Raw genomic sequence first — 26674 nt, forward strand, 5'->3', positions numbered from 1 at the left:
CCTCCTGCCCTCAATCTTTCCCAGCATCAGGGTCTTTTCCAATGACTCAGTTCTTTGCATCAGGTGGCCAAAGTATTGGAGCTTCAGCATCAGTCCTTCCGATGAATGTTCAGGACTGATTTCCACTAGGATTGACTGGTTTGATTTCTTCGCTGTCCAAGGGACTCCCAAGAGTCTTCTCCAGCACAGTTCAAAAAGCATCAATTCTTTGGTGCTCAGCCATCTTTATGGTCCAACTGTCACATCCATACGTGACCACTGGAAAAACCGTAGCTTTGACTAGACGGACCTTTGTTGGCAAAGTGATGTCTGCCTTTTAATATGCCGTCTAGGTTGGTCATACTTTTTCTTCCAAGGAGCAAGTGTCTTTTAATTTCATGGCTGCAGTTGTCATCTGCAACTGGAGCCCAAGAAGATTAAGTCTGTCACTGTTTCCATTTTTTCCTTATCACTTTGCCATAACGTGATGGGACTGGAATCCATGCCACCTGGAGGTGGGTGGGAAGAAAATAAAGAACAGGACTACTTACAAAATATCTAAGATGAAACATCACTTGTATGTATGTATAGACAGATACGGGAAGGATGGTCACCAGAATGTTATAGGTGAGTATCTCAGGGTGTGGAGATTTTTTCTTTTTTACTTTTTTCCTTATAACTTCTTCATGTTAGTTGCAAATCAATGAGAAAAGGCCATTGAATTTAGAGTTTAGAAATTGCTGGAAACTTTTCTGAGAGTAATTGGGAGTGGAAGCCCCATTTCTTGCTGTGAAGAATAGTGACAAAGTAGGGATAGTACAGGTGTGATTTTTTTTAAAAAAGAAATTTTGAAGGGGAAAAAATCTTTGGCAAAAAAGAAAACTGGCAGCTTGAGAGGGTGACAGTGCTGAGAGAGGCTAGTCCAGTGCAGGGGAAATCCAGGCGAGTTTGGAAGCAGGTGCAGTGGAAATGGAGGGGCTGAACTGAAGATGCCCTCCGGCGCGGACGGCGGTTCATCCGGGCCAGGAGCGCAGGCGCATAGCTGGGGGGCAGTGAGGACGTGACTTCTGGGGCTGACTGGCAGGCAGGACCAGGTGAAGAGAGCTTTGGAGGAAGGAAGTTGAGGGAAAGGGTTTTTAAAATACAGGAGATGGGGTTATTGGCCAAGCATCAGAAGCTTTTAGGGTGGTTTTGGATATTTTGATAGATGCAGAAGTTTGAAACAGCCTCTGTAGGAGATGCTAGAAAATTCATAACATGTCAAGAAAAAGAGTGGAAAGCTACAGGGAGTCTGTAGTAAAGTTAGAGAGCTGGACCCCTAGGTAGTCCCCTCCCCGACCTCCAATGCAGTAACACTTAAGGCAGTCTGCAGGGGCTCCGGCCAGTCCCAGGAGCAGGGATTAAAAGTGTTTTAAAAAGCAGAGACATCACTTTGCTGACAAAAGTCCGTATAGTCAAAGCTATGATTTTTCCAGTCGTCGTGTATGGATGTGAGTTGGACCATAAGAAAGGCTGAGCACTGAAGAATGGATGCTTTCGAATTGTGATGCTGGAGAAGACTCTTGTGAGTCCCTGGGACTGCAAGGAGATCAAACCAGTCAATATGGAAGGAAATCAACCCTGACTATTCATTGGATGCTGAAGCTCCAATACTTTGGCCACTTGTTTGGAAGAGCCAACTCATTGGAAAAGACCTAGATGCTGGGATAGATTGAGGGCAAGAGGAGAAGGGGGTGGCAGAGGATGAGATGGTTGGATGGCATCACTGACTCATTGGGATGTGTTTGAACAAACTCCGGGAGACGGTGGAGGACAGAGGAGCCTGGCATGCTACAGTCTATGGGGTCATGAGGATGCAACTTAGCGACTGAACAGCAAAACAACAAGGAAAATTAAGGGGCCAAAGGACTTCCGGTTTGTTATGACATCATCATGGGAATGACTGGGAATGAATAGTGTCCAAGTGATAGAGAAGAGGTAGTCAGTGGGGCCCCTCAGTAAGGACCTGCGGGAGAGAGACCTTGGGAGGAAGGTTGGGGAGGGGAATCCCGAGAGTCTGAGGTCTTGGGTGTGGGGCAGTAGCTTCAGTGTTCGGTACAAGACTTGACTTCATGTCCTCTGTTCTATAACATCACCATCTTACTTTCACTCCTGGACAGATAGAGTTCAAACCCTGCCTGACTGTTTAAACCCTGCCTTTAGGATTTCTCCTGAAGTCCTTGCTTTGATGTCATTGGTCTAGTCACTGCCTTCCAAAAACAAACAAACAAACCCCAAACCCACTCCTGGGTGATTTGCCTCTGGGCGTGTGTGTCTTCTTGCATGTGGCTGTTGAGCCCTGGATATGGCCAGTGCAGCTAAGCTGTTAAGTGCAAAATCCACACCCACTGAGTTTTGAGACCTTTGCACAAACTCATATATAAGCTCATTAATAATTTTTATGTTGTTTTCATGTTACCGTGACAGTAATGTGGGTATGTTGGATTCCAATACATTATTTAAATTAATCTCATCTGTATCTTGCTTTACCAAAGTAGTCACTGGAAGAGTTACTTACACACATCAGTTCAGTTCAGTCACTCAGTCGTGTCCAACTCTTTGCAACCCCATGGACTGCAGCATGCCAGGCCTCCCTGTCCATCACCAACTCCTGGAGCCTATTCAAACTCATGTCCGTTGAGTCGATGATGCCATCCAACCATCTCATCCTCTGTCATCCCCTTCTCCTCCCGCCTTTAATCTTTGCTAGCATCAGGGTCTTCTCAAATGAGTCAGTTCTTCGCATCAGGTGGCCAAAGTATTGGAGTTTGAGCTTCAGCATCAGTCCTTCCAGTGAATATTCAGGACTGATTTCCTTTAGGATGAACTGGTTGGATCTCTTTGCAGTCCAAGGGACTCTCAAGAGTCTTCTCCAACACAACTGTTCAAAAGCATCAATTCTTCGATGCTTAGCTTTCTTTATAGTCCAACTCGCACATCCATACATGAATGCTGGAAAAACCACAGCCTTGACTAGACAGACCATTGTTGACAAAGTAATATCTCTTCTTTTTAATATGCTGTCTAGGTTGGTCATAACTTTTCTTCCAAGGAGCAACTGTCTTTTAATTTCATGGCTGCAGTCACCATTTGCAGTGATTTTGGAGCCCCCAAAAATAAAGTCTGACACTGTTTCCATTGTTTCTCCATCTATTTGCCATAAAGTGATGAGACCAGATGCCATGATCTTAGTTTTCCGAATGTTGAATTTTAAGCCAGCTTTTTCACTCTCCTCTTTCACTTTCATCAAGAGGCTCTTTAATTCTTCTTCACTTTCTGCCATAAGGGTGGTGTCATCTGCATATCTGAGGTTATTGATATTTCTCCCAGCAATCTTGATTCCAGCTTGTGCTTCATCCAGTCCAGCATTTCTCATGATGTACTCTGCATAGCTGACATCTGCACAGCTGACTTATATGCATAGATGACATTTTATTTCCATGAGTCACCCAGCTCTAGACAGGGGTGGGTGGAGTTACCCTGAAAAGTGAATGTGAACGTGAAGTCACTCAGTCATGTCGGACTCTTTGTGACCCCATGGACTGTAGACTACCAGCTCCTCCATCCATGGGATTTTCCAGGCATGAATACTGGAGTGGGTTGCCATTTCCTTCTCCAGGAGATCTTCCCTGACCCAGGGATTGAACCTGGGTCTCCTGCATTGTAGGCAGACGCTTTATTGTCTGAACCACCAGGGAAATCCTAGGGTTACCCTAGGTTGAAGCTCTCCTCGTTGTCATCCACTTCTCCATATCTTCATGTCTCAAGGCCAACTTCAGTCTCCTTTCTCATCTGTGACACTTAATGTCTTACCTCTCATCACTTATTTCTAGCTTAGGTTGGGAATGTCCCAGGTTTCCAGTTTTGTATCTTTATTTGAAATCTGCTTGCAAGCATCTCTTATCTCGTTTCCTAGAAGATAAGATTGATACTGCCTTTACTGGACGGTAATCCCCTTGCAAGCAGGACTGATAAAATAAGCATGGTTTTAAAATATGAGTAGTTTTTTCTTGCTTCTGGCTGTTTCTGTTTTGGGGCTCTGTCCCTGTAAGGAGCTCAAGGTTTTGTTGAATGAGTAAATAGATAATACATCTGCATTTCCACCAATCTTAACAAAATACACTTGTTAAATCCAAATGAGTCAGCCATGGGCATCACCGACTTTCAGATAGACCTGTGATTGAATCTAGAATGGTCATTCTTGCTCTCTGACCTTCACAAGTTATTGAATTCTTTGTACCTTCGCATCCTTTGTAATTGAGGCACTGATACTTATCTCATAGAGTTGCTTTGAGAAAAGTCCAAATGCTGTGCTGTGTAAATGCTTAGTGGTGCCTAGTCCCTGTTACTGGGAAAGCTTGTTTGGAATGTTGAAGTTGTAAGTGAAAGCTGCTGGTGAATTTACATGGACTTTCTCCTCTTGAGCTGGTAAAACTTACCTGCGGTGCCACGCATCATCTCTTCGCTGTGTTCTGACGGTGTTTTTGTTTGCCCGCTTTGTGATATTTCTGAATAGGGGCAATGGTTGAGGATCCCTCTGTCTCTGCCGGAAACACATGTTAATAGCATCCAAATTAGTAGATGACTGAGTAAATAAAATTTCCTGACTGGGTAATGAATGGATTGCTTTAAGGGAGAGTGTATATGCAGGTGATTTTTTTTTTTTTTTTAAAGAAAAACTAAGTCCTTATAAATGATTTGTTGAATGAATGAAAGTGAAAAGTGAAATTGCTCAGTCGTGTCCAACTCTTTGTGACCCCATGGACTGTAGCCTACCAGGCTTCTCTGTCCATGGGATTTTCCAGGCAAGAGTACTGGAGTGGGTTACCGTTTCCTTCTCCAGGGGGGATCTTCCCGACCCGGGGATCGAACCCGGGTCTCCCACATTGCAGGCAGATGCCTTATCCTCTGAGCCACCAGGGAAGACCGAATGAATGAGAAAATGAGAAAACAAGTGATTTAAATAAAATTGAAAATTAAGTAATCAAAAGTAAATGGAAAATGATGAAATGAAAGTCCTTCCTGGGGAGAAGGTTGAAAATGATGGAGGTGGACTGCCTTGAATATGCCATGGGGCTCCAGAGGTACTTTTTCTCCCCAGATGTGGCTTTCTCTGATATTTGGAAAGAAGAGCAGACTGATAACTGGTTGGTCTGACTTCTTGCCTTGAGCCTTCTGACCAGCTGTGGAATCTTGGGGAAATGACTTAACCTTTCTGAGCCCCTGCTTCCTCGATTGCAGAGCAGGGCAGGCAGATTAGAGAAATCAGCAAAGTGGATGGTCAGACGTGGCTGGGAGTCAGCCTGGGTCTTCCTTACTGGCTGTGCCACCTCCCAGCTGAGCAGCCTTGCCCCAGTCCCTCAACTCCTTTTTCACTTTGGGAGTGAAAGAGTGTGTCCTGTTCCTGCCTGAAGAAGCCCATGGAAGTCAACTGCAGATCACTGGTTGATTGGTAAGCATTTGTTGACTTGAAGAAAATAAGATCCATGTATATGTCTCACAACATTATTAGCTGGCTCTGGGGGTTCAGATGGTAAAGAATCTGCCTGCAGCGTAGGAGACCTGGGTTTGATCCCTGAGTTGGGAAGATCCCCTGGAGAAGAGAATGGCAACCCACTCCAATATTCTTGCCTGGAGAATTCCATGGACAGAGGAACCTGGTGGGCTATAAGTCCAAGGGGTCACAAAGAGCTGGACATGACTGAGCGACTAACACTTTTCTTTCAAGTCCAATATAAAATAAAATGTTTCAAAAAAAAACAAAAAAAAAGCAGGAGAAACATAGATATTAAGATAGAAAAAGAAAGTGAGGTTGCTGAGTCATGTCTGACTCTTTGTGACCCCATGGACTGTAGCCTCTCAGGCTTCTCTGTCCATGGGATTTTCCAGGCAAGGGTACTGGAGTGGGGTGCCATTGCCTTCTCCAGGGGATCTTTCCAACCCAGGGATTGAACCTGGTCTCCCGCTTTGCAGGCAGAAGCTTTGCCATCTGAGCCACCAGGAAAGCCCATAGGTATTAACCTATGCTTTTTATTTTCTAGTTATGTTTATTGTCTAAGAATATATTTAAACAATTTCTACCAAAAAAAAAAAAAAAGACTGAACAGAGTTGGGCATGCTGTATGATGCGTGTGCCTGGCCAGTTCTTGAAGAGCTTATTGACCTCTGGAATCTTTAATGCTGAGGAGAGACATAAACAACCACCGAGCCTGAGCTGAGTTAGTGCAGCTCTCTCTCGCAGGAAAAACCACCTGGGGCTGTCTTGCAGAAGCAATACAATGTCTTTTGTTGTCAAATTCCTTGAGTTATGAGAAGTTAAAGCTTACTCTGATGGTAGAATATGGTTACTGCTTAAGTATAAGCTCCCTTTAGTGACCTTGGAACTGAGCTGGTTTTTTCAGGCCTTACTGGGCTTACTTGTGTCATGTTCTGGGTTTGGTTTTGGCTCTGCAGCTGTGAATATGTATAAAGTGAATTCATTTCCATATCCATCTTAGGTTTCTTCATTTCTGGCTTCTGTTTTGAAGGAGTGGTTTTGCAAACAAAGGGATTCAGAGAGAATAAGGAATCCAGTTTTTGCTCCACACCCCCCCAAACCCCTGGCATATAAATTTATTTTGAGATCTGCATTCTTTTCCTCTTTGTTCAAGATGTCTGAATTTGACTTGGATTTACTTGCAGCTACTGCAGGAAATGGACTTTGGAGGAAAATCTGAGCCCGGGGGTGGATCTCAGCTAGAGATGCTGTCTGTACTTGGCACCTGGCACTCTTTAAGACAAATCTTAGCCTGGAATGAGGTCCGAGGTGCCACACTCTGCCAAGATGCAGAGTGTTGAGGGGTCGGTGTGAGGGATCTTTATGATTTAGAAGTGAAAGAATTCTTAGGAAAATGTGCAGTTGAGTAACTGAGAGTTATCTTTCCGTCATAAGCCTGTGTTTTCAGCTAGTCCCGTCCAAGACTGCCTGGTCGATGTATGGGACCGTGTGCAGGTAGAAATGGTGCCGTGTCTGTGTATCCTCTGTTGTTCTTGTAGTGTGATGTGTTGGGCGACCTCCCAGCCTGAGAGCAACTAGAAGTGAATGGTCATAAGCAGCCAAGCAAAGATGAAGAGATATTTGAAGTCAATAAAGGCAGGTGTTGGAGAGGAAAATGGCAACCCACTCCAGTATTCTTGCCTGGAGAATCCCACGGACACAGGAGCCTGGTGGGCTACAGTCCACGGGGTCGTAAAGAGTCAGACACGACTGAGCGACTGAGCACACAGCACAAAGGCAGGTGTTACCCATCAGTCTTTGGAGGCCTTCTTTTGTGGGGGAAGTTCTTGTTTTGCTATGCACTTGGCAGTAGTGAGATTCAGCCAGCCTTCCTGGAAGGCAGAGCTCCTCGTGAACGTGAATAGTTTTGTGCTTTTGTTCATCACATCTAAAAGTCCTTAGTGAAGCCTGAGACTGTCCTGCTCCATAAACCACTTCCTGAGATGCAGACTGTTGGGTTGTGTGGTAATTTCTCTGGTCCTCACTTATCTTCATCTGAGAAATGAAAGGATAGGAGAAAGTATTTCCATGACTCTTCATCATCAGCAACATCCTCATCTTGTTGACTCGTAGGAGTCTGCGATGCCGTCATCTCAGTCCTGCCAGGAGGACATGAGCTTGGAGAGAGAGAGGAATTCAGCAGTGCGGCTGGGGTTTGACCCAGGCTAATTCCAGAGCACGTGTTCTTTGTACCACGCCAAGCTTTTGTTTCCTGGGTAGCTCAGCTGGTAAAGAATCCGCCTGCAATGCAGGACACCCTAGTTTGATTCCTGGGTTGGACAGTTCCCCTGGAGAAGGGACAGGATACCCACTCCAGTATTCTTGGGTTTCCCTGGTGGCTCAGACGGTAAAGAATCTGCCTGCAATGTGGGAGATCTGGGTTCGATCCCTGGGTTGGGAAGATCCCCTGGAGGAGGGCATGGCAACCCATTCCAGTATTATTGCCTGGAGAATCCCATGGTCAGAGAAGCCTGTTAGTCTACAGTCCATGGGATTGCAAAGAGTCAGACGTGACTGAATTGACTTAGCATGCACATGGGCTTTTGTGACCTTCAACTACATGATTCTGGGGAGATGACTTATTACTGTTTTCCTTTACTATGAGGTAAGTGAAGAATGAAAAGTGAATTCTATATCTGTTTTCTGAGAATTGATAGACATCTAGAATAACTGCTTTTCTAACTGTTAGATTTAAGGACCAATATCTGAACCAGAGAATATAAGAGCTCACAGACATAAACCAACATGATATAATTTTTTAATCTCAGATTTTTCAGACCACGAATTTCCTGGAAGAGACTGTACATTTTTTTTGAGAGTATCATAAAAGCTGGGTTTAGGAATTGTCTTTAGGTGGCAGATGGACGTGTTATGTTTGATCACTTTAATATTTTTGCTTTATAGGAAAGAATCCTATCCCTAAATTGCTGTTATATTTAGGTCTTCAGGGGTGGGATCTTATGAATTTGCTCTTATAGTAGACCGAAGTCTATATATAGGACCATTCAAATTAAATGTGGTGTAAATCCATGCCTTTAAAAAAAGAAAGCAATTACTATCTTGGAAAGCCAAGCTATAAAAAGTAAGTGAAATCATAGGAGAGCCAAGACAGGATTTCATTTTACTAAGCCAGTGGCCCTTTCTTTTTCCTCTGAGTCCTGCAGGGACAGAGTAGAGAATACAAATGTTTCGGAATTAGGATCTTAAACCTTTATAGGTGGTCGAACCTTGGGGGGCTTCCTTGCTGCCCTCACCCTGCAGATTAAGATGGATCTGGCAGGATGAAGGGCTCAGATACTCAGCTTGTACTTTGGTAAATGTCATTTTAGTTATGGAGCATCCCATAGAAACTTTTTTCTTTAAAAAGGCTATTTTTTATTTAATGTGTCTCAAACACATTGTAACACTTTTTTGTCAAATTAAAATGAATTTCCTGGACAGTGTATGCATCTTTAGCCACTGGAGCTAAATTCGTACCAGCCCATTTTACCGACCACATTTAAAAATCTCTCTTCAGTGCAAGTACCCAAATACACGTGGCCCCTTCCACCCCCACCCCCAAAGGAAAAAAGGGAGGGAAAAGAAAGACTTGGGGAGCCTTCTGAAAAGTACTTGGACCTTTCCCTGTTGGGTGGTTTGGAAGGCAGCCTCTTTGGCAGTTGTGAGAACGAAGGACATTGAGCATTAACTGGTCTGTACATTCTCAGTGATCCCGTCTCAGACTATAACTGGCTTCTTTTATAGGACTTTCCTCCACAGAGGCGCCTCGCAGCCCTGTTAGAGCTCTGATAACAATAGGTTGGATTTCCACCTGGGAACATAAAATAGCTCATATCCAGCATTTTGCTTTGTCCTCTGATGGTGCTCCATGGCCTTGGCTGGGTACTGGATAAAAAAGAGCCTCTAACAAGGGGAATACTTAAGACTGGGGGAAGCTGTCACATCACAAAAGTCTTTCCCTTGGGGACATGTTCCACATTTCAGATAATAAAAACCTTTACTTATTCCAAATGCAGATGATCTTGGCATCCTTTCTGACCTGCTTTCCCCAGGCTCTTCCCAAGCTTCCCATTAAGGACCATCATCCTTTTGTGAAGGGAATTGATTATTTCTCACCATTCTCTGCCCCGCCCCACCCCTCCCCGCTCCTCTCTGGAGTGGAATATGACTTTTCCTTGCAGAATTCACTGTGGTTAACTGTTACACTCGAAAGGGAACAGATGAGTGCTGAGAGTACTGGAAGTGTTTTTGTAACAAAGAGGCTGCCCGCTGGAGGTGGAGGCGTCCAGGAAGGGCTGGTAGGCTTCACAGGACTGACTCAGCCGTGACTCAGATGGCAGCCTGTGTGGCCCCTCGGCCCCAGTGCCAGTCTCTGCCAGTGGAGAGGTGTTATCTTGGCTGCTCCCGTGAGAACCTAAAGGTTAAAATGAACGACTATGATGCTGGCTTTGGTTTAAGTGTGCATTCGTCTCTCCTTAGGGACTTGGTGAGAGGCTCTTGGACTTCCCTGGTGGCTTAAACGGTAAAAGCATCTGCCTGCAATGCGGGAGACCTGGGTTCGATCCCTGGGTTAGGAAGATGCCCCTGGAGAAGCCAATAGCACCCCACTCCAGTACTCTTGCCTGGAAAATCCCATGGATGGAGGAGCCTGGTGGGCTACAGTCCATGGGGTCACTAAGAGTTGGACACGAGTGTGCGACTTCACTTTCACTTTTCACTTGCATGCACTGGAGAAGGAAATGGCAACCCACTCCAGTGTTCTTGCCTGGAGAATCCCAGGGATGGGGGAGCCTGGTGGGCTGCTGTCTATGGGGTCGCACAGAGTCGGACACGACTTAGGCGACTTAGCAGCAGCAGCAGCAGCGTGCTGCTGGGTTTTCACGAGTGAAGCTATTAAATTCAGTAGAGAGTTGGGAAGAAAGCAATTTGGTTGTTCAAACATTGGTTGTTTTAACGCGTCTTTGTTGCCTTGAAATGCCACCTCAAGTTTCTGAGTCTCCATACAAGTTTGTATCTATTTCTGGACTCTGAATGTTTCTGTTTGGTAGCAAGCTATTACGATTACGGTAAATTTATATTAATAGAATATTGTGCTGTCTGATAGGGCCAATACTCTCATTTTTTTTTTTTTTTTTTCTCAAAATATTTTTCTGGGCTATTCTTTACAAAGTTAGTCATCCAGATGAACTTTAGGATGAACTTTTAAAAATCTATTTGTGATTGCTCTGCGTATATCATAATTTCAGAGTTTGAGCTCTTGTGATTTGAATCTTCCTACCAAGACTGTCAGAATTTTTCAGGTCTTCTTTGTGCTGTTTAGTAAAAATTTAAGAGGTTTGTATTATAGATATTATGCATTCTTACTAATTTCCAATTATTTAGTAATTTTTGCTGGTGATGGAAAAAGGATTTTTCCTCACTTTTTTTTTTTTAACACCTAATGACTTTAATATTAGGTATTATTATTTTAAATGAATGAAAGTGACAGTCATTCAGTTATGTCTGACTCTTTGTGACCACATGGACTATATAGTTCATGGAATTCTCCAGGCCAGAATACTGGAGTGAGTAGCCTTTCCCTTCTCCAGAATACTGGAGTGAGTAGCCTTTCCCTTCTCCAGGGGATGTTTCCAACCCAGGGATTGAACCCAGGTCTCCTGCAATGCAGGTGGATTCTTTACCAGCTGAGCCACAGTAATTTCTAAATCTCTTCAACTTTAGATTCCAAGAAGGTAAATAGCAAGACACAGAAACTCCCTGGGGCCTCGGTTAATGACAAGGCCCTGGAATTTGGGATCCTCTTGCCTTTTAAGTGGTTATTACTCATATGTAGAAGCCTACTCATTTTGTCTCTTCACAGTATGGTCCTCTTATTGAACTTGCTTAATAATTTGAACACATTTTCATCTGACTATCTTTGATTTTCCAGACTATCATATCATCCATTAAAGTAGGAATAATAATCATTCCTCATTTCGCTGGTGGCTCAGGTGGTAAAGAGTCTGCCTCCAATGCAGAAGACCTGGGTTTGATCCCTGGGTTGGGAAGATCCCCTGGAGAAGGAAATAGCAACCCACTCCAGTATTTTTGCCTGGAAAAATCACATGGATGTAGGAACTTGGTGGGCTACGTTCATGGGGTCTCAGAATCGAACACAACTGAGCAACTCATTTCTCAATGGTTGCTTTAGGGTTCATGAAAGGAATTGGTAGCCTTTCTATCTTTTTCTATCCTCAGGAACTGGATATAGCATAAAGATTTGCTGTTCTTTGAGAGTTTCTTCTTTATTGCCCATTAGAAGCAAATGGGGTTGAAGTGATTTTTATATTACTTTATAATAACTTTCTAAAGTTAGAGCTTGAGAAAAGGAAAGCAATGGGCTGGTAGCTGGAGAGGAATGATGAAAGATTGGGGATGGGATATGAAGCCGGTTCTGATCCAGAGGGAGAAGCTGATAAAATTGTTTCTAAGGAGCCTTTGGGAGACTGGTTGTAATATGCAAGTAGAGAGATGGTCCAGGAATAAGACCCGCCCCTCAGCAGACCATCACCCTCTCCCCCAGTTCCCACTCCTCACCCCCCACCCCCCTGTCTATCCAAACCCCTTCTGGCACTTGAACTTCTTTGAATGTCATTTCACGTAGAGGAGAAAATCCACAACATCTACTTTATGCCTCAGTTGCTCACAGCCAACTTGCGATGAATCTTAGGGTGTTTTTCCTAGACAACAAGATAGAACATGAAGGTGTGAAAGTTAAAACTGAACCTTCTTCTGTAGGTAAGAACTTGATTTTTCAGAAGTCTTATGATGACTGCTCAGATTTTGTTACTCTGACCCCTGAAGGTTCAGTTGGAGCAGGAGTGCTGACGAAGGCTCTGACCCTGGCCAGCGTGAGAAGTGTTTAGGTGATGATCTCTGCTTGTGTCCTGCCTGCAAGCCCCATGTCTCTGGGTACTGTCTGTCTACTGCCCAGAGGCTGTCGGTGGAGGCGCTGGGCGCCACTGGGAATGCTCGCCATGATTTCATCTGATTCATCACGTGCTTGTGGAAAAATCTGTTAGCTAACTTGCCCTCATTTCTGTGGAATAATGCTCATTTGTAAGTCTTGGAAGAAAGCTATGTTTCTATAAGGGGGGAACGTTAGATTTTGGATTCCACTATTCACAATGAGTGTTTTTGTTAAGTGTGGCCTTGAGTTTAGGGCTCAACCAGGGAGAGTCCAAGCTTCCAAATAATGAGGTCAAGCCTCTCATTTCAGTTTTTGGATCAAGATCCGTGCTGTCTCTTTTTAAAAGACCAGGGAAATAAGTCATCTCTGGTCTGGTCATGTTGTGCAGTAGACTGCCATAAGATTTAAAATGTGAGAATGAATTCGTGGTTTTGGTAAAGTGAGTTCCCAGGAGGGTTTTGGCCTCCCTGATAGTTGTGATTTCTTTCTCATATGTGGCTAAGAGTTTTATTGATTTATTTAGCTACTTCTAAGGTCCTGTTTTGTTTTTGTTTTTTTTTTTTAATTGAAAGATAATTGCTTTACAATGTTGTGTTGGTTTTTGCCTGGACAATGTGAATAAGCCATAGGTATACCAATGTCCCCTCCCTCTTAAACTTTCCCTCCTATCCCCTACTCATGAAATGCCAAACAATTGTATTCACAGGATACCTTCTTCTTACATATTTAACCCTTTGGCAGTGTGCTGGAAATTCTAGTGTGGAAATGCACATTCATAAATACTTCCTGTTGTTAACTAAGTTACCTGATTATAGGTGGTACTTGATTGTTCTGTTGATTTCTTTGTTTTTAAATGCATATGTACATCTGCATGTGTTAGGTATATATTAGAATTAGTCAAGTCAAATCCAACTGCATTTTTGTAAATAATCTAATCACTGTTGCTGATATGTTGAAGCATTTTTTCTTACAATTTATCTCCAATTTTTAATTCGTTGTTTCAAGTTACAAAAGAGTTTTTGTTTTTGAAAATAAAGAGATGGTTCATCTGGATATGATTGTGACTCGCTAGCCTTTTAAAAGTAAGAAACTGCATAGCATTTATTTAAATAAAAAGAATTAAATGTTTCAGATTTCTGTGTCATAGACTTAAAAATTAAAACACAATATTATTAATTTGAATTCTCTAATTCACTTTGCTTTTGGTGGAGTTGAGAGAAGGAAAGTTGCTAGGAGTAAATATCAATATATATTTATTAATAATGTTAGTGATCTATGAAAATTTATTTTAATTCATATTTTAAAAGTATATGGGGAGATCAGGGGCTGTATTAATTCAGATAGAAAGTTCACTGCTCTTATAAATCCTGGAGAAGACAGAAGAGTCTCTCAAAACACAGAATATATTTTATATATTTCATATTCTTTATATATTTCATATTCCTTATATATTTTATATTCTTTATAAAGAGTATGAAATATACTTTATAGCCATAGAAGATCCATGCTGCTGCTGCTGCTGCTAAGTCGTGTCAGTCGTGTCCAACTCTGTGCAACCCCATAGATGGAAGCCCACCAGTCCCCCGTCCCTGGGATTCTCCAGGCAAGAACACTGGAGTGGGTTGCCATTTCCTTCTCCAATGCATGAAAATGAAAAGTCGTGTCCGACTCTTAGCGACCCTATGGACTGCAGCCTACCAGGCTCCTCCATCCGTGGGATTTCCCAGGGAAGATCCATGGAGTTGGGGGAAATGTGTGATTAGTAAAATTTTGCTAATGTGAGAAAGGAAGTTATGTTCAGGCAGAACAATCTAAGCCATTTTGCTAAAATGTTTTCCAGTTCCTGTGTGTTTTCTCCTCGTACACATGTGTTTTAAACCTGTGTGAACCTGCTTTTCTGTGGACAGGAATTAAAGCTTGGAAAGATTACACTGTGGTCCTTTCTTCACCACCCACTCACCATGTGGTCCATCAAATGGACCACTCAGTGGGTTGCCATCAGAAAAACACAGATGCTGACAGTAATCTATGTCATGAGTGGCGTTAGTCATTAAATCTTTGTTTACACACAAATGACATTAAATGGAGTATTGAGGCATTAGCCAAAATAATTTAGGGAGAATTCTTTGAGGATGAGAATTTTTTCCCTTCATCTCTGCATTTCTTTATCTCTTTGGGATGCAGGAGATTTTATTCTTAATCTTTGTTATATATGGACTAAAGAAATTTTTGACATAGAATCATTTCCCCTAAAATTTTCTGTCTTTGCATTTAAGAAAGCTATGTGTTAAGTTATTGTCCTTTGAAATTCCAGGACTGGAGTGTATTTGCCTTTCCTCTCGGTGTTGGTCCTGTTGGCTGTCTTGCAGGTGTGGCTGTTACACTGTATCTTAAACACACACGTGGTCATGCCAGTTTTGATTTTACACCGTTCCCAGGTCTTTTGGTTCCCTTACTGGGAATAGGCTAGTACAACTGTGTCCCATTTTGAGTACACACTGGTGGCCTCAGGACCTCTGGCACTGCCTGCTTGAATGCAGCCCCAAGAGACCAAATATTGTGTTGTTACCACTGTACCACTTCTGTGATCTTTCAGGAATTGTGGCTACGTTTTCTAGTACTTAGGGACTTTCTAATACACCAGGGGGTTCCCTGGTGGTTCAGAGGTTAAAGCGTCTGCCTCCAATGCAGGAGACCCAGGTTTGATTCCTGGGTCGGGAAGATCCCCTGGAGAAGGAAATGGTAACCCACTCCAGTATTCTTGCCTGGAGAATCCCATGGAAGGAGAAGCCTGGTAGGCTACAGTCCATGAGGTCACAAACAGTCAGACAGGACTGAGCAACTTCACTTTCTTTTTTTTTTTTTTTTTTTTGCATGCAACAAAACTTTTATTAACATTTTGAACAGGTTCAGCTATTACTGAAACTGGTAATTTCTAAACTTAAATTGGGGTAAATGGCTAGAGTGCAGAAGGATGCCATCATTGAACATTATGAATAGAAGACTGAAGAATTAACAGCCACCCCTCAGACGAAGGACCAGGTGCAGGGTCGACTCTTTCTGGATGTTGTAATCAGAAAGAGTGCGGCCATCTTCCAGCTGCTTGCCGGCAAAGATGAGCCTCTGCTGGTCAGGGGGAATGCCTTCCTTATCCTGGATCTTGGCCTTCACGTTCTCGATGGTGTCACTGGGCTCCACTTCCAGGGTGATGGTCTTGCCGGTTAGGGTTTTCACGAAGATCTGCATACCACCCCTCAGACGAAGGACCAGGTGCAGGGTCGACTCTTTCTGGATGTTGTAATCAGAAAGAGTGCGGCCATCTTCCAGCTGCTTGCCGGCAAAGATGAGCCTCTGCTGGTCAGGGGGAATGCCTTCACTTTCTTTAAAAGACTACTAATTCCCTCAGGGCAACTGGCTTCTCTCTTTCAGGCAACAGTTAAAAAGATAAAATGTAGCCTTATGTTTCTGAGCAACCTTATCTGTGGCCTCTAGTATCTGTGGCTTAAAATATCCATTTTATTGTGGGAGACTCCCTAATCCTGTAATTTCCGTAGCCCCTTGGTTCTGAAATCCAAAATAGAAGCCCAGAAAGTGCTTCAAGTTTAAAGATAACAAGTTAAAGTGTAGAAAGCCGTAGCTTCTAGCTTCTTATTCAAAACTGTGCCAGATATGAGTTATACTCAGAACAAATTTTATGCAGAAGGTTGTTGCCATGCATCTTTCTCAGAGCAGCTCTACTTCTTTGAATACTCTATCTTTTTTCTGCTCCTTTTTTGTTTTTAATTTTATTTATTTTATTTTTGAGCCTGCTGGGTCTTCATTGCATGCAGGTTTTTATCTAGTTGCGGTGAGCGGGGGCTGCTCTCCAGGAGGGCTTCTCGTTGCGGTGGCTCCTCTTGCTGAGAGCATGGGCAAGGTTTCAATAGTTGTAGCTCCCGGGCTCTACGGCACCGGCTCAATAGCCGTGGCACACGGGCTTAGATGCTCTGTGGCGTGTTGGGTCTTCCCAGATCAGGGATTGAACCCATGTCTCCTGCATTGGCAGGCGGATTCTTTACCACTAAACCACCAGGGAAGCCACATCTTTTCTTCTCCTTGAAGCGTCTTCTGCCATTGGCTTCAGGGTCAGCCCCTTTCTCCTGGCTTTCTTCTGTTTTTGCTCATCATTCCTTTCCTGCTGCCTTCAGTTTCTCCTTCCAATTCTCACTGTCAAGTTGACGTTCTCCACAGGGAACCATCTTCAGTGAATAAGCATGTTTTTGCCAAACTTCACCCACAATTTATGCATGTCATTATTGCCCAGTTAATACACCTCTAGTTAAGACTTCTCTTCTGGGTTCAGTGATTTTAGTTTCCAGCTGGATATCATTATTTGAATGTTTGCTACACTCCTATGCGTCTCTGGTGGCTCAGACAGTAAAAAATCTGCCTGCAATGTGGGAGACCTGGGTTCGATCCCTGGGTCAGAAGACCCCTTGGAGAAGAGATGGCAACCCACTCCAGTATTCTTGTTTGGAGAATTCCATGGACAGAGTCTATAGTCCATGGGGTCGCAAAGAGTCGGACACGACTGAGCAGCTAACACTTTCACTTTTCACTTTCTTTTACACTCCCACAACTCAGTGTGTCAAAAAAAAAAAAGCCTTTTTTTCTCTCAGAGTTCTTTCTTTTCATGGAGCTTCTGCTTCAGAGCGTAATGGAGTCTGAGAGTCCCATGTTTGAATTCTGGCTAAGTTAGTTAACCAGTTTTTCCTCCCTTATCATATTGGCTAGCACCTCCAAGAAGATGTTGCCTTGTTCCTGTTCTTGGGTAGAAAGCATTCAGTTTTCACCATTAAGTGTGATGTTATCTGTAAATGTTTTTGTATATGCTCTTCATTATGAAGACTTTTACATAAATTTAAAAACATTTTTATTAGCTAATTATGAATCAATATTTTTAATATTTAGAGAACCTCCACTGACAACAACAAAGCCAAAATCCACTGGAAGGAAATTTAAACTTGTATTTCAGTGAAACTGGCGGGGCTCGAAGAAACTGTCACCAATGAAGGAAAAAAGATAAAATATGGTTTGGAAGAAATGAGCCTATAATGCTGCTGCTGCTGCTAAGTCGCTTCAGTCGTGTCTGACTCTGTGCGACCCCATAGACGGCCTCCTACCAGGCACCTCTGTCCCTGGGAATATCCAGGCAAGAACACTGGAGTGGGTCGCCATTTCCTTCTCCAATGCATGAAAGTGAAAAGTGAAAGTGAAGTCGCTCAGTCCTGTCCGACTCTTAGCGACCCCATGGACTGCAGCCCACCAGGCTCCTTCGTCCATGGGATTTTCCAGGCAAGAGGACTGGAGTGGGGTGCCATTGCTTTCTCTGATAATAGTAGGTGCTAATTCTTCATTTGCTGAATGGGTGTGCAAATGATGCAAATTTAATTTGGCTAACATTTTATTCTTGGCATTAAATCTTTCTGCTCATAATTTAAATAAATCAGGAGAGACAGAATAATTTTGGAATGTTGCAAATACTGTGTTATTCCTGTGTGCATGTATAAACAGCGTCACTGGAATTGTAATATCTGAGAAATTTGGAGTTTAATTTAGCTCCCTTCTTTCATTATTAGGAAAATTAAACCGGATTTAGTCCCCAAAGAGGCCTCTGGAACAGCCTGAAAATTCTTGTCCTCATCAGAATCATATGTTAAAACGTGAATCTTGTTAATACAAATGACCATTCAGTGGACCGTGGTTAATTCTGGGACAAGGTCATATACACAGACCTTGCTTGATTGGTGTAGGTGACCTTTGGAAGGCTATGATGGTAGCAAGAATGTACTTTGTTGAAATAAGAACATTTTTGTAGTTAGAATTGTAATTTTCCTAGAACTTTGGAGCTTATGTTCAGTGTTTCTTAAATTGTTGATTATTATTATTATTTGTTTTTGTAAATTTATCTGGGCAGGTGAAAGAAAGAATAACTGTCTACAGAGTGTGCATTATTTAGGTCTTTTAGGTGGAAAGTTAAGGGAGATGATTAATTAGAATTTTAAAGATGCTCTAGAGTATACTATGTATTCAGCAAACTTTTATTAACACAATGCTGAATGAAAAAAAGTGTTGGTGGGTGGGCAGGGAATGACTTGTGTTGAAATATATAATTCTGTCCTTTTTTTTTCCCGCCACCAAAAATGAGTTGGTCCCTGTTAGCCCTAAAATTCTTTGAGTTCTGAAATAAGAAATTATTAGTTGTTCAGGGCTTTATTCCAAGAGATTTGCTTTCATCCTTAAGCAAGACTTTGCTATAACTCTTTCCATTCCTTCTTGACCTAATTGTTATCTATAATTTTTCTCCATTAACTGTTTATTGTAAATATCGCTCACTTTTCTCATGCAATAAAACACATATCTCATATCATGAGCCTTAATGATGAGCTTGGCACTATACATGGCATATATTGGGTTCTAAGTAAACTGAATATTAACCATCTTTACTTTCCCCTTAGTCAAATAACTACAATTATCTTTTTCCAATGATTGAAACGGTAATTTCTCTGGGTCTCTATTGTCCTAAAAAAAATTTCAGCCCGCTCTTGTTACCCACAACTAAATACTCTTTTCCCCTGATGTGGTAGGTCGGCACAAAGGAATAGTTTTCTCTGTGTTCTTCAGGATTTGTTTCTGAGTCCTTACTTCTGTATCCATTACGGTTCTGCATCTTTATCTGAAGCTGTGGTTGGCTGGGTCTTTGCCATCTATCCTGTTTTTTATGATACCTAGCCGGCCCAAAGGAATTCTTGGTTTCTCCATTTTTACTTTTAGGAACAAAAGAGGCAGTCTTTTTCTCCAGTCATAGGGGAAAAGAGAAGCTTGGTTTGGAGAGTGTTCTCTCTTGCTGAATTACTAAGGGAAGAGCACATGGAAAACTTTTTCTTCAAATGTAAAGGGCACACATCGTAGTGGGGAGCTTGGTGCATTTTCCTAAAGTGAACATGGCCGTGTAATAGGGGTCCTAGTAAGTTTCAGAGAAGTCTCAAACTGCTGTGAGCTGCACTAAGCCTTCTTCCCCTCCTCATCCTTCCGACTACCCACCTGTTGTGAGAAGCATTTCAGCCCCCTGATGCCCTCTGACCTGCCATCTGCCAGCTGGTTCTGTGTGGACCGGGTTTTGCCTGCCCTGCCCTGTCTCCTTTGTCTCTAAGATGAGAAGTTTGGCGTTTAAGAGACAGGCTCTTTGTTCTTATTGCCGCCTGCCTTTGAGTAGATGGCAGAAAGGGAGAGACAGAATGCTGCGTTTCCACTCTGCCTTAAACAGTCTTCCCTTGTGGCCAACTGGAGATGCGATGCACAAGGCAGAGACAATGCTGAGTGAAACCCTGGCTGACTGCCTGTTTCCTTTGCTTTCTTCTCTGTTCAGTACAGCATTGAAGATGAGTCACACGGCAGTGTGAAAGTCAGAAGCTAGTGTGGAAAAAAAAAAAAAAACCCACGTGATTTTTATGAGTAAGGTTAAAAAAGCCTAAATTAGACTTTAGAAATGTAGAGTAAATGGAAGTGTTATGAATGGTGGGAGGAGGGTTATATGGTCTCTAAGCGCAGAGGTCAGAAGGAAATGGACTAAGGGAAGAGGGATATAGGTTATGTTAAGAGGAACTTCCTGAGAGGGGCTCTGAGATATTGGAATGAGGAGTCACTGAGATTATTTTAGCTCTCTCCTGGATGGATGGGGCTGTGTGTCTATAGCTGCTGCTGCTGCTGCTAAGTCACATCAGTCGTGTCCGACTCTGCGACCCCACAGACGGCAGCCCACCAGGCTCTGCCGTCCCTGGGATTCTCCAGGCAAGAACATTGGAGTGGGTTGCCATTTCCTTCTCCAGTGCATGAAAATGAAAAGTGAAAGTGAAGTCGCTCAGTCGTGTCCGACTCTTCGCAACCCCATGGACTGCAGCCTACCAGGCTCCTCCATCCATGGGATTTTCCAGGCAAGAGGACTGGAGTGGGTGCCATTGCCTTCTCCATAACAGCCACCAGCAAAGGTTGGAGTTGACCTTCTGATTTTCATTCTTTCATTTTAGGTGGTTTCCTAAATATGATTACAGATACCAGTACTTTTTTTTTTTTTTTTTTTAACTGCCATTCATTTAATGAGAAGAAATGGATTATTCAGGCATTCTGGTATAGATTGGATATCTTTCAAAAGTGATATGCTAAATATTTTCAAACTAAGATATGAGTTTACATCCTAGCTTCCCTACTTAGCAGTTGCAGGACTTCAAAAAGAGGATTGTTGAGAAAACTTAAGAGATATTATTTATGAAGGACTTTATAAATTGTGTATTTGCTGTATGCTACAGCGGGCTCTTAGACTTTGGGAGAATTTCCATGTGAGTGTTGACCTCACATCTTCTTTGCCTTCTCTTTGACTTCCAGACCTCCTTGTCTCTAGTGTCTCTTGGGGCAGTGGAGGAGAAGGAGCTTGTTTATATTCTCCTGTTTGTTCTAATTTTCAGAGCTCCTCCCGCCTTTCCCGAAGATAGTGAAGGTGGGGAGGTGTGGGGAGGTTTTGCATTATTGGAAAGTAAAGTTGATTTTGAGAAAGTATAGGTTTAGAGAAGAAGGAGAGGTGGAAAACTAAGCTGGGAGACATAAACAGGCTGCCAGGATCGTGTAGGTGTGGGGTGCATCAATAAAATCGATTTCAAATTTAATGTATATGTGTGTGTACATCATGTTCCATGACTACTTAAAAATGTACTGATGGTTCTTCCATCCATCCCTCTGTGTGAGCTGCGTTTTTCACAGCAGCAGAGCTTAGGGAAAGGCAGTTGCCAGTAGCTTCCTGGAAGGTGTTGAAGATAAAAATTTGGTCTGTTTTTCTCTTAATGTAAGTAATGAGAAGAAATGTAAGCCTTTTTGATTTGACTCATTGCCTTTGTTAAATTAAGTCTGTATGTTGCATTTAGGGAAAGACCATGGATTCTCCAACTGCTTTGGTGGAGGGTAGTAGGTCAGGCTGAGTGCTGTGCTACTTCTGCACCAAACACCACCCTGACCCCTTACAAACTCTTACCCCCTGACCCCCTTACAAATGGTGAGCAAGGCCCCCAGGCTCTCTGGGCCGGCCTGGCCAGGGCCCTGCCTTAGGCCTGGCCAGCTGCACGCTCGTCTCTGCTGCCAGGGCACTGACGTAGGAGCTGGATGGCCAACTGCGGCCCCTATGACCCCGACTCACTTGCTGCTGTGAGTTGGGAGCGATGGCGTGGGTCTTGGGGCCCACCTCGGTCCACCTTCAGGAGGCCTGACCCTGGTGCTGCCGGGTCTCCTTCATCGGTTTGTCCCCGGCCGCCCAGATTGTGATCTTGGTCTCAATGCCAAAACAAGCTGCTTCTGCCTTGGCTAGATGATCAGATCTGTTATCAGTGACCTTATCACATTTTTCATCCTAAAGTGTGGCCTATCGGAAGTAAGTTTTGTTTTCGTTGTTGGTGTTGACAACATAAATGTTTTCTCTCTGTTCTGGAGCCTGAAATTCTAAGATCAAGGAGCTGGCGGGGCCGGCTTCATCTGAGGCTCTCCCTGGTTTGCTCCATCCTCACATGGTCCTCCCTCTGTATGGGCGCAGCCTGGTATGTGTCTGTGTATCCTGATCTCTTCTCTCTTTTCTTCTTTTTTTCCTTTGAATCAACTTTTATTAAATCCAGTTCTTTGTTTGCAACATTCACACAACATAAATTAACTATTCAGTTCCGCAAGATAAAGAGTATTTCAAAGGCAGAAATGTAAATTTGCACACTGAAAGAAATATAAGCCTTGTATTTTGATAATGTTTTAAAAGGGCAACTATTGTTGTTGTTCAGTCGCCAAGTCCTGTCCCACTATCTGCGATCGCATGGACTGCAGGACGCCAGACTTCCCTGTCCTTCACCATCTCCCAGAGTTTGCTCAAACTCATGTTCATTGAGTCAGTGATACCATCCAACCATCTCATCGTCTGTCGTCCCCTTCTCCCTCCTTCAATCTTTCCCAGCATCAGGATCTCTTCTAATGAGCTGGCTTCTTGCATTAGGTGGCCAAAGTACTGGAGTTCAGCATCGGTCCTTCTGATGAATATTCAGGACTGATTTCCTTTAGGATGGACTCGTTTGATCTCCTTGCAGTCCCAGGGACTCTCAGGAGTCTTCTCCAACACCATGATTCAAAAGCTTCCAGGTCTTTGGTGCTCAGCCTTCTTTATGGTCCAATTCTCACATCCGTTCATGACTACTGGAAAAACCATAGCCCTGACTATTCAGACCTTTGTCGGCAAAGTGATGTCTCTGCTTTTTAATACACTACATTTGTGATAGTTTTTCTTCCAAGGAGCAAGGGTCTTTTAATTTCATGACTGCAGTCACCATCCTCAGGGGTTTTGAACCCCAAGAAAATAAAGTCTGTCACTGTTTCTATTGCTTTCCCATTTATTTGCCATGAACGATGGGACCGGATGCTGTGATCTTCATTTTTTGAATGTTGAGTTTTAAGCCAGCTTTTTCACTCTACTCTTTCACTTTCATCAAGAGGCTCTTGAGTTCCTCTTCACTTCCTGCCATTAGGGTGGTACTATCTGCATATCTGAGGTTGTTGATATTTCTCCTGGCAATCTTGATTCCAGCCTATGAGTCATCCAGCCTGGCATTTCACATGATCTACTCTGCATATAACTTAAATAAGCAGAGTGATAGTGTACAGTCTTGACATACTCCTTTCCCAATTTGGAACCAATCTGGTTCCATGACTGGTTCTAACTGTTGCTTCCTGACCTGCATCCAGGTTTCTCAAGAAGCAGGTCAAGTGGTCTGTTCCCGTCTCTTAAAGAATTTTCCACAGTTTATTTTGATTCACACAGTCAAAGGCTATTGGGTAGTCAATGAAGCAGAAGTAGATGTTTTTCTGGAATAAGTCTCTTTCTTTTTCTATGATTATTTTTCTATTGCTGTGTAGCAAATGGCTAGTTATTCTCACAGTTTCTGTGAGTCTGGCGTCATAGCCCAGGGTCTCTGAGAGGCTTTTGCTTCAGTCTGTTGGCCAGAGATGCTGCCATCTCAGAGTTCAACTGGGAGAGGACCCATTTCCAAGTTTACTTGCATGGTTGATGGCAATTAGAATCATACTTTAAATGATGTAGGAAATCTGTCTCTATTTAGAGATCTTGATATGAAGTGGAGACTTCTTTTGTGTAAATCTGCAGTTTGATATTGGAACTTGCTCAAAGATGGCTGTACGTTAAAACACACACACAATTTTATCGAGGTATACTTTGTTGTTGTTGAGTCGCTAAGTTGTGTCCACCTCTTTTGCAAACCTATGGACGATACACTGTCATGCTCCTATTTCCAAGAAATTTTCCAGGCCAGGCAAGGGTACTGGAGTGAGTTGCCATTTCCTCCTCCAAGGAGTCTTCCTGACCCAGGGATCGAACCCCCATCTCCTGCTTGGCAGGTGGGTTCTTTACCACAGAAGCTCTAGGGTTTGAAATGTATGGGTATACTTAAAAAAATATGATTTTAATTCTGATCTTACTGAAGCCAATGAGAAGAAAAAACTGCTCCCAACTACTTACTCTCATGTAATTACAGCCTTTATTATACCATAGCATTCTTTACCTGAATAGAGTGTCTTGATTCCTAAGTATTTTGTATTTGTCAAGCTAAGTTTTGAAAAAATTGACTCATTTTGATAGGTAGAATTTAGAGCATGGATTTTCAAACTGTGCTTCTCTGGAAAGAAAGTGGCACTCATACAGGACCAGGCTGTTTCTCCCTCCTTTCCTCATGTACTCATTACACAAGCTTCAGTTTCACATACTGTCATGGTACACACTTACAAAGATATATATTTATAGGGAAATATAATCTACTACACATATACATAATCTATTATAATATGTAAAACTTTAGTTATGTATAGACTACATATAATCCTCTGTTATGTATTACATATATGTAGTAGAAGTACAGTTAGTTGCTCCTTCATGTCCAACTCTTTGTGACCCCATGGACTGTAGCCTGCCAGGCTCCTGTGTCCATGAAGGACAAGCACACTGGAGTGGGTTGCTAGTCCTTTCTCCAGGGCATCTTCTCAACCCAGGGACTGAACTTTGGTCTCCTGCGTTGCAGGCAGATTCTTTATGGTTTGAACCACTGCTGCTGCTGAGTTTCTTCAGTCGTGTCCAACTCTGTGCGACCCCATAGACGGCAGCCCACCAGGCTCCTCTGTCCCTGGGATTCTCCAGGCAAGAACACTGGAGTGGGTTGCCATTTCCTTCTCCAACACATGAAAGTGAAAAGTGAAAGTGAAGTCGCTCAGTCGTGTCCGACTCTTCACGACCCCATGGACCCACCAGGCTCCTCCGTCCATGGGAGTTTCCAAGCACGAGTACTGGAGTGGGGTGCTATTGCCTTCTCTGTTGAACCACTGGGAAACCCCATTTTACATATATAATTTTCTACAATTATCTAAATAAAATACATAATCTATTATATAATCTATTATCTAGTTCTCCTATGTATGATGTATGATCTATTATGTGTGATATAAAATCTATTATATATAATCTACAGATAATATTAATATATGTATAATATTCCTATCTGAAATATAAGCTGATGGGAAACAGATGTCATAAATCACTCTCATACCCTGTAGCACCCAGAACAGTAAGTTTTTTTTCCTCAGCAAATACTTAGAAGCTTGATTGCAGTTGATTTGGGGATGAACACTGTGTTTCTCAGCTATAGATGACTGGGGGAAATTGGATGCAGGTTCTCCTGGGCTTAGTGATGCCCAAAGGCAGCCAGGCCACCATGCACCCCGGGTCACCCCATCTACGACTCAGGGGCATTGCTCACATTTGCTTCTCCTGAACCCCCCTGACCCCACACGGAAGGATTAGAGAGCATGAAGTGGGCATAAGGTGACGAGAAGGTTCTTGTCTGTCCTGTCACCTCCGCTGCAGTTCCCTCCTGGGCTGGTCCTGGAGGTGAGGACCTCCTGCTGGGCTGCGTGTGGCGGCCTGCTCTTCATTAGACGTGCCTATGTCCCCAGACTGTGAGATTGGAACAGAACACCATTACTGGTATTTCTGTAGGTTGTCTAGTTACTTTCACTTGATGAAAAAGCCTTGATTTTGATGCCTGAGCTGTCTGGCTTTATTAAAAATTCCCTTCTGTTTTCTGGAAAACCCTTCACGATGCTGCTTCTAAGTGGGTCTAATGGTCATTTCTTGGCTATTTGTGAGCCCAGGTGGAGGTTGTCCAGGCTGGGCATGGAGCTTAGGACAGTCCAGGTCATTAGAGAAAGGCTTGGGAAGAATGAGATGAAGAACTGTAGGCAGCTATAGTAGGTGATATCTTAGTTTGGGCTGTGACCAAAATGCCATAAGTAGGTGACCTAAACATTTATTTCATAAAGCTCCAAAGGCCTGAAATTTGAAGATCAAAGCACCAGCAGATTCCAAGTCTGGTGAGAGCCTGCTTCCTGGTCTGTAGACAGCTGTCTCCTCAGTGTCCTCACGTGAGGGTGAGAGTTCTCTGGACTTTTATAAGTGTACTAATTCCATTTGTAAGGGCTCCATCCTCATCACCTATCCACATGTCAAAGGCCCAGCTTTCTAATACCATCATCTTGGGGTTAGCATTTCAACATATGAGTTGGGGGAGCCCCTCAAACATTCATTCATAAATTTGCCCTCGTCCCTTCCCCAAAGTCATGTCCTTCTTTTTCGCATAATATACTCATTCATCCCAACAGTTCCTGAAGTTTTCACTCTTTCCAGCATCAGCTTTAAAGTCTAAGTCCAAAATCTCATCTGAACAGCATGTAAATCAGATACGAGTGAGACTCAGGTACCATTTTATGCAGAGGCAAATTCCTCTTCAGCTGTGAGTCTGTGAAACCAAATGAATTATGTGTTTTTCAGACATAATGGTGGCACAGGCAAAGGGTAGACATTCCCGTCCTAAAGGAGAAACAGGAAAGAAGAAAAGGGTAACAAGTCCCATGTCATCATGTCATAACATTTCAACCTTAAGGCTGGGGAGCAATCCTCTTTGACTTGATGCTTTGCCTCCCAGGTCTGGCTTGGCACGTTGGCTCTGCAGTGGCTGTCTGTTGGGGCCCCTCTCTTGTGGTGACTCTCTGCC

General features: G+C 43.1%; 2 protein-coding genes across 13 annotated transcripts in view; one reads left to right on the forward strand and one right to left on the reverse strand.

The window, feature by feature from the left end:
- Positions 1 to 26674, forward strand: part of TIAM2 (TIAM Rac1 associated GEF 2) — a 234038-nt gene that overhangs the window by 26631 nt on the left and 180733 nt on the right. The window lies entirely within an intron of this gene.
- On the reverse strand, positions 15379 to 19212 carry LOC129659936 (ubiquitin-like). Its single transcript, XM_055591449.1, has 2 exons — positions 19188 to 19212; positions 15379 to 15883 (listed from the first exon to the last, which is right to left on the reverse strand). The coding sequence occupies exons 1-2, from the start codon at positions 19210 to 19212 to the stop codon at positions 15516 to 15518; spliced, it is 393 nt and encodes a 130-aa protein (XP_055447424.1). The 3' UTR covers positions 15379 to 15515.

The sequence above is a fragment of the Bubalus kerabau genome, chromosome 9 (genome assembly GCF_029407905.1).
Source record: "Bubalus kerabau isolate K-KA32 ecotype Philippines breed swamp buffalo chromosome 9, PCC_UOA_SB_1v2, whole genome shotgun sequence".
Lineage (NCBI taxonomy): Eukaryota > Metazoa > Chordata > Mammalia > Artiodactyla > Bovidae > Bubalus > Bubalus kerabau.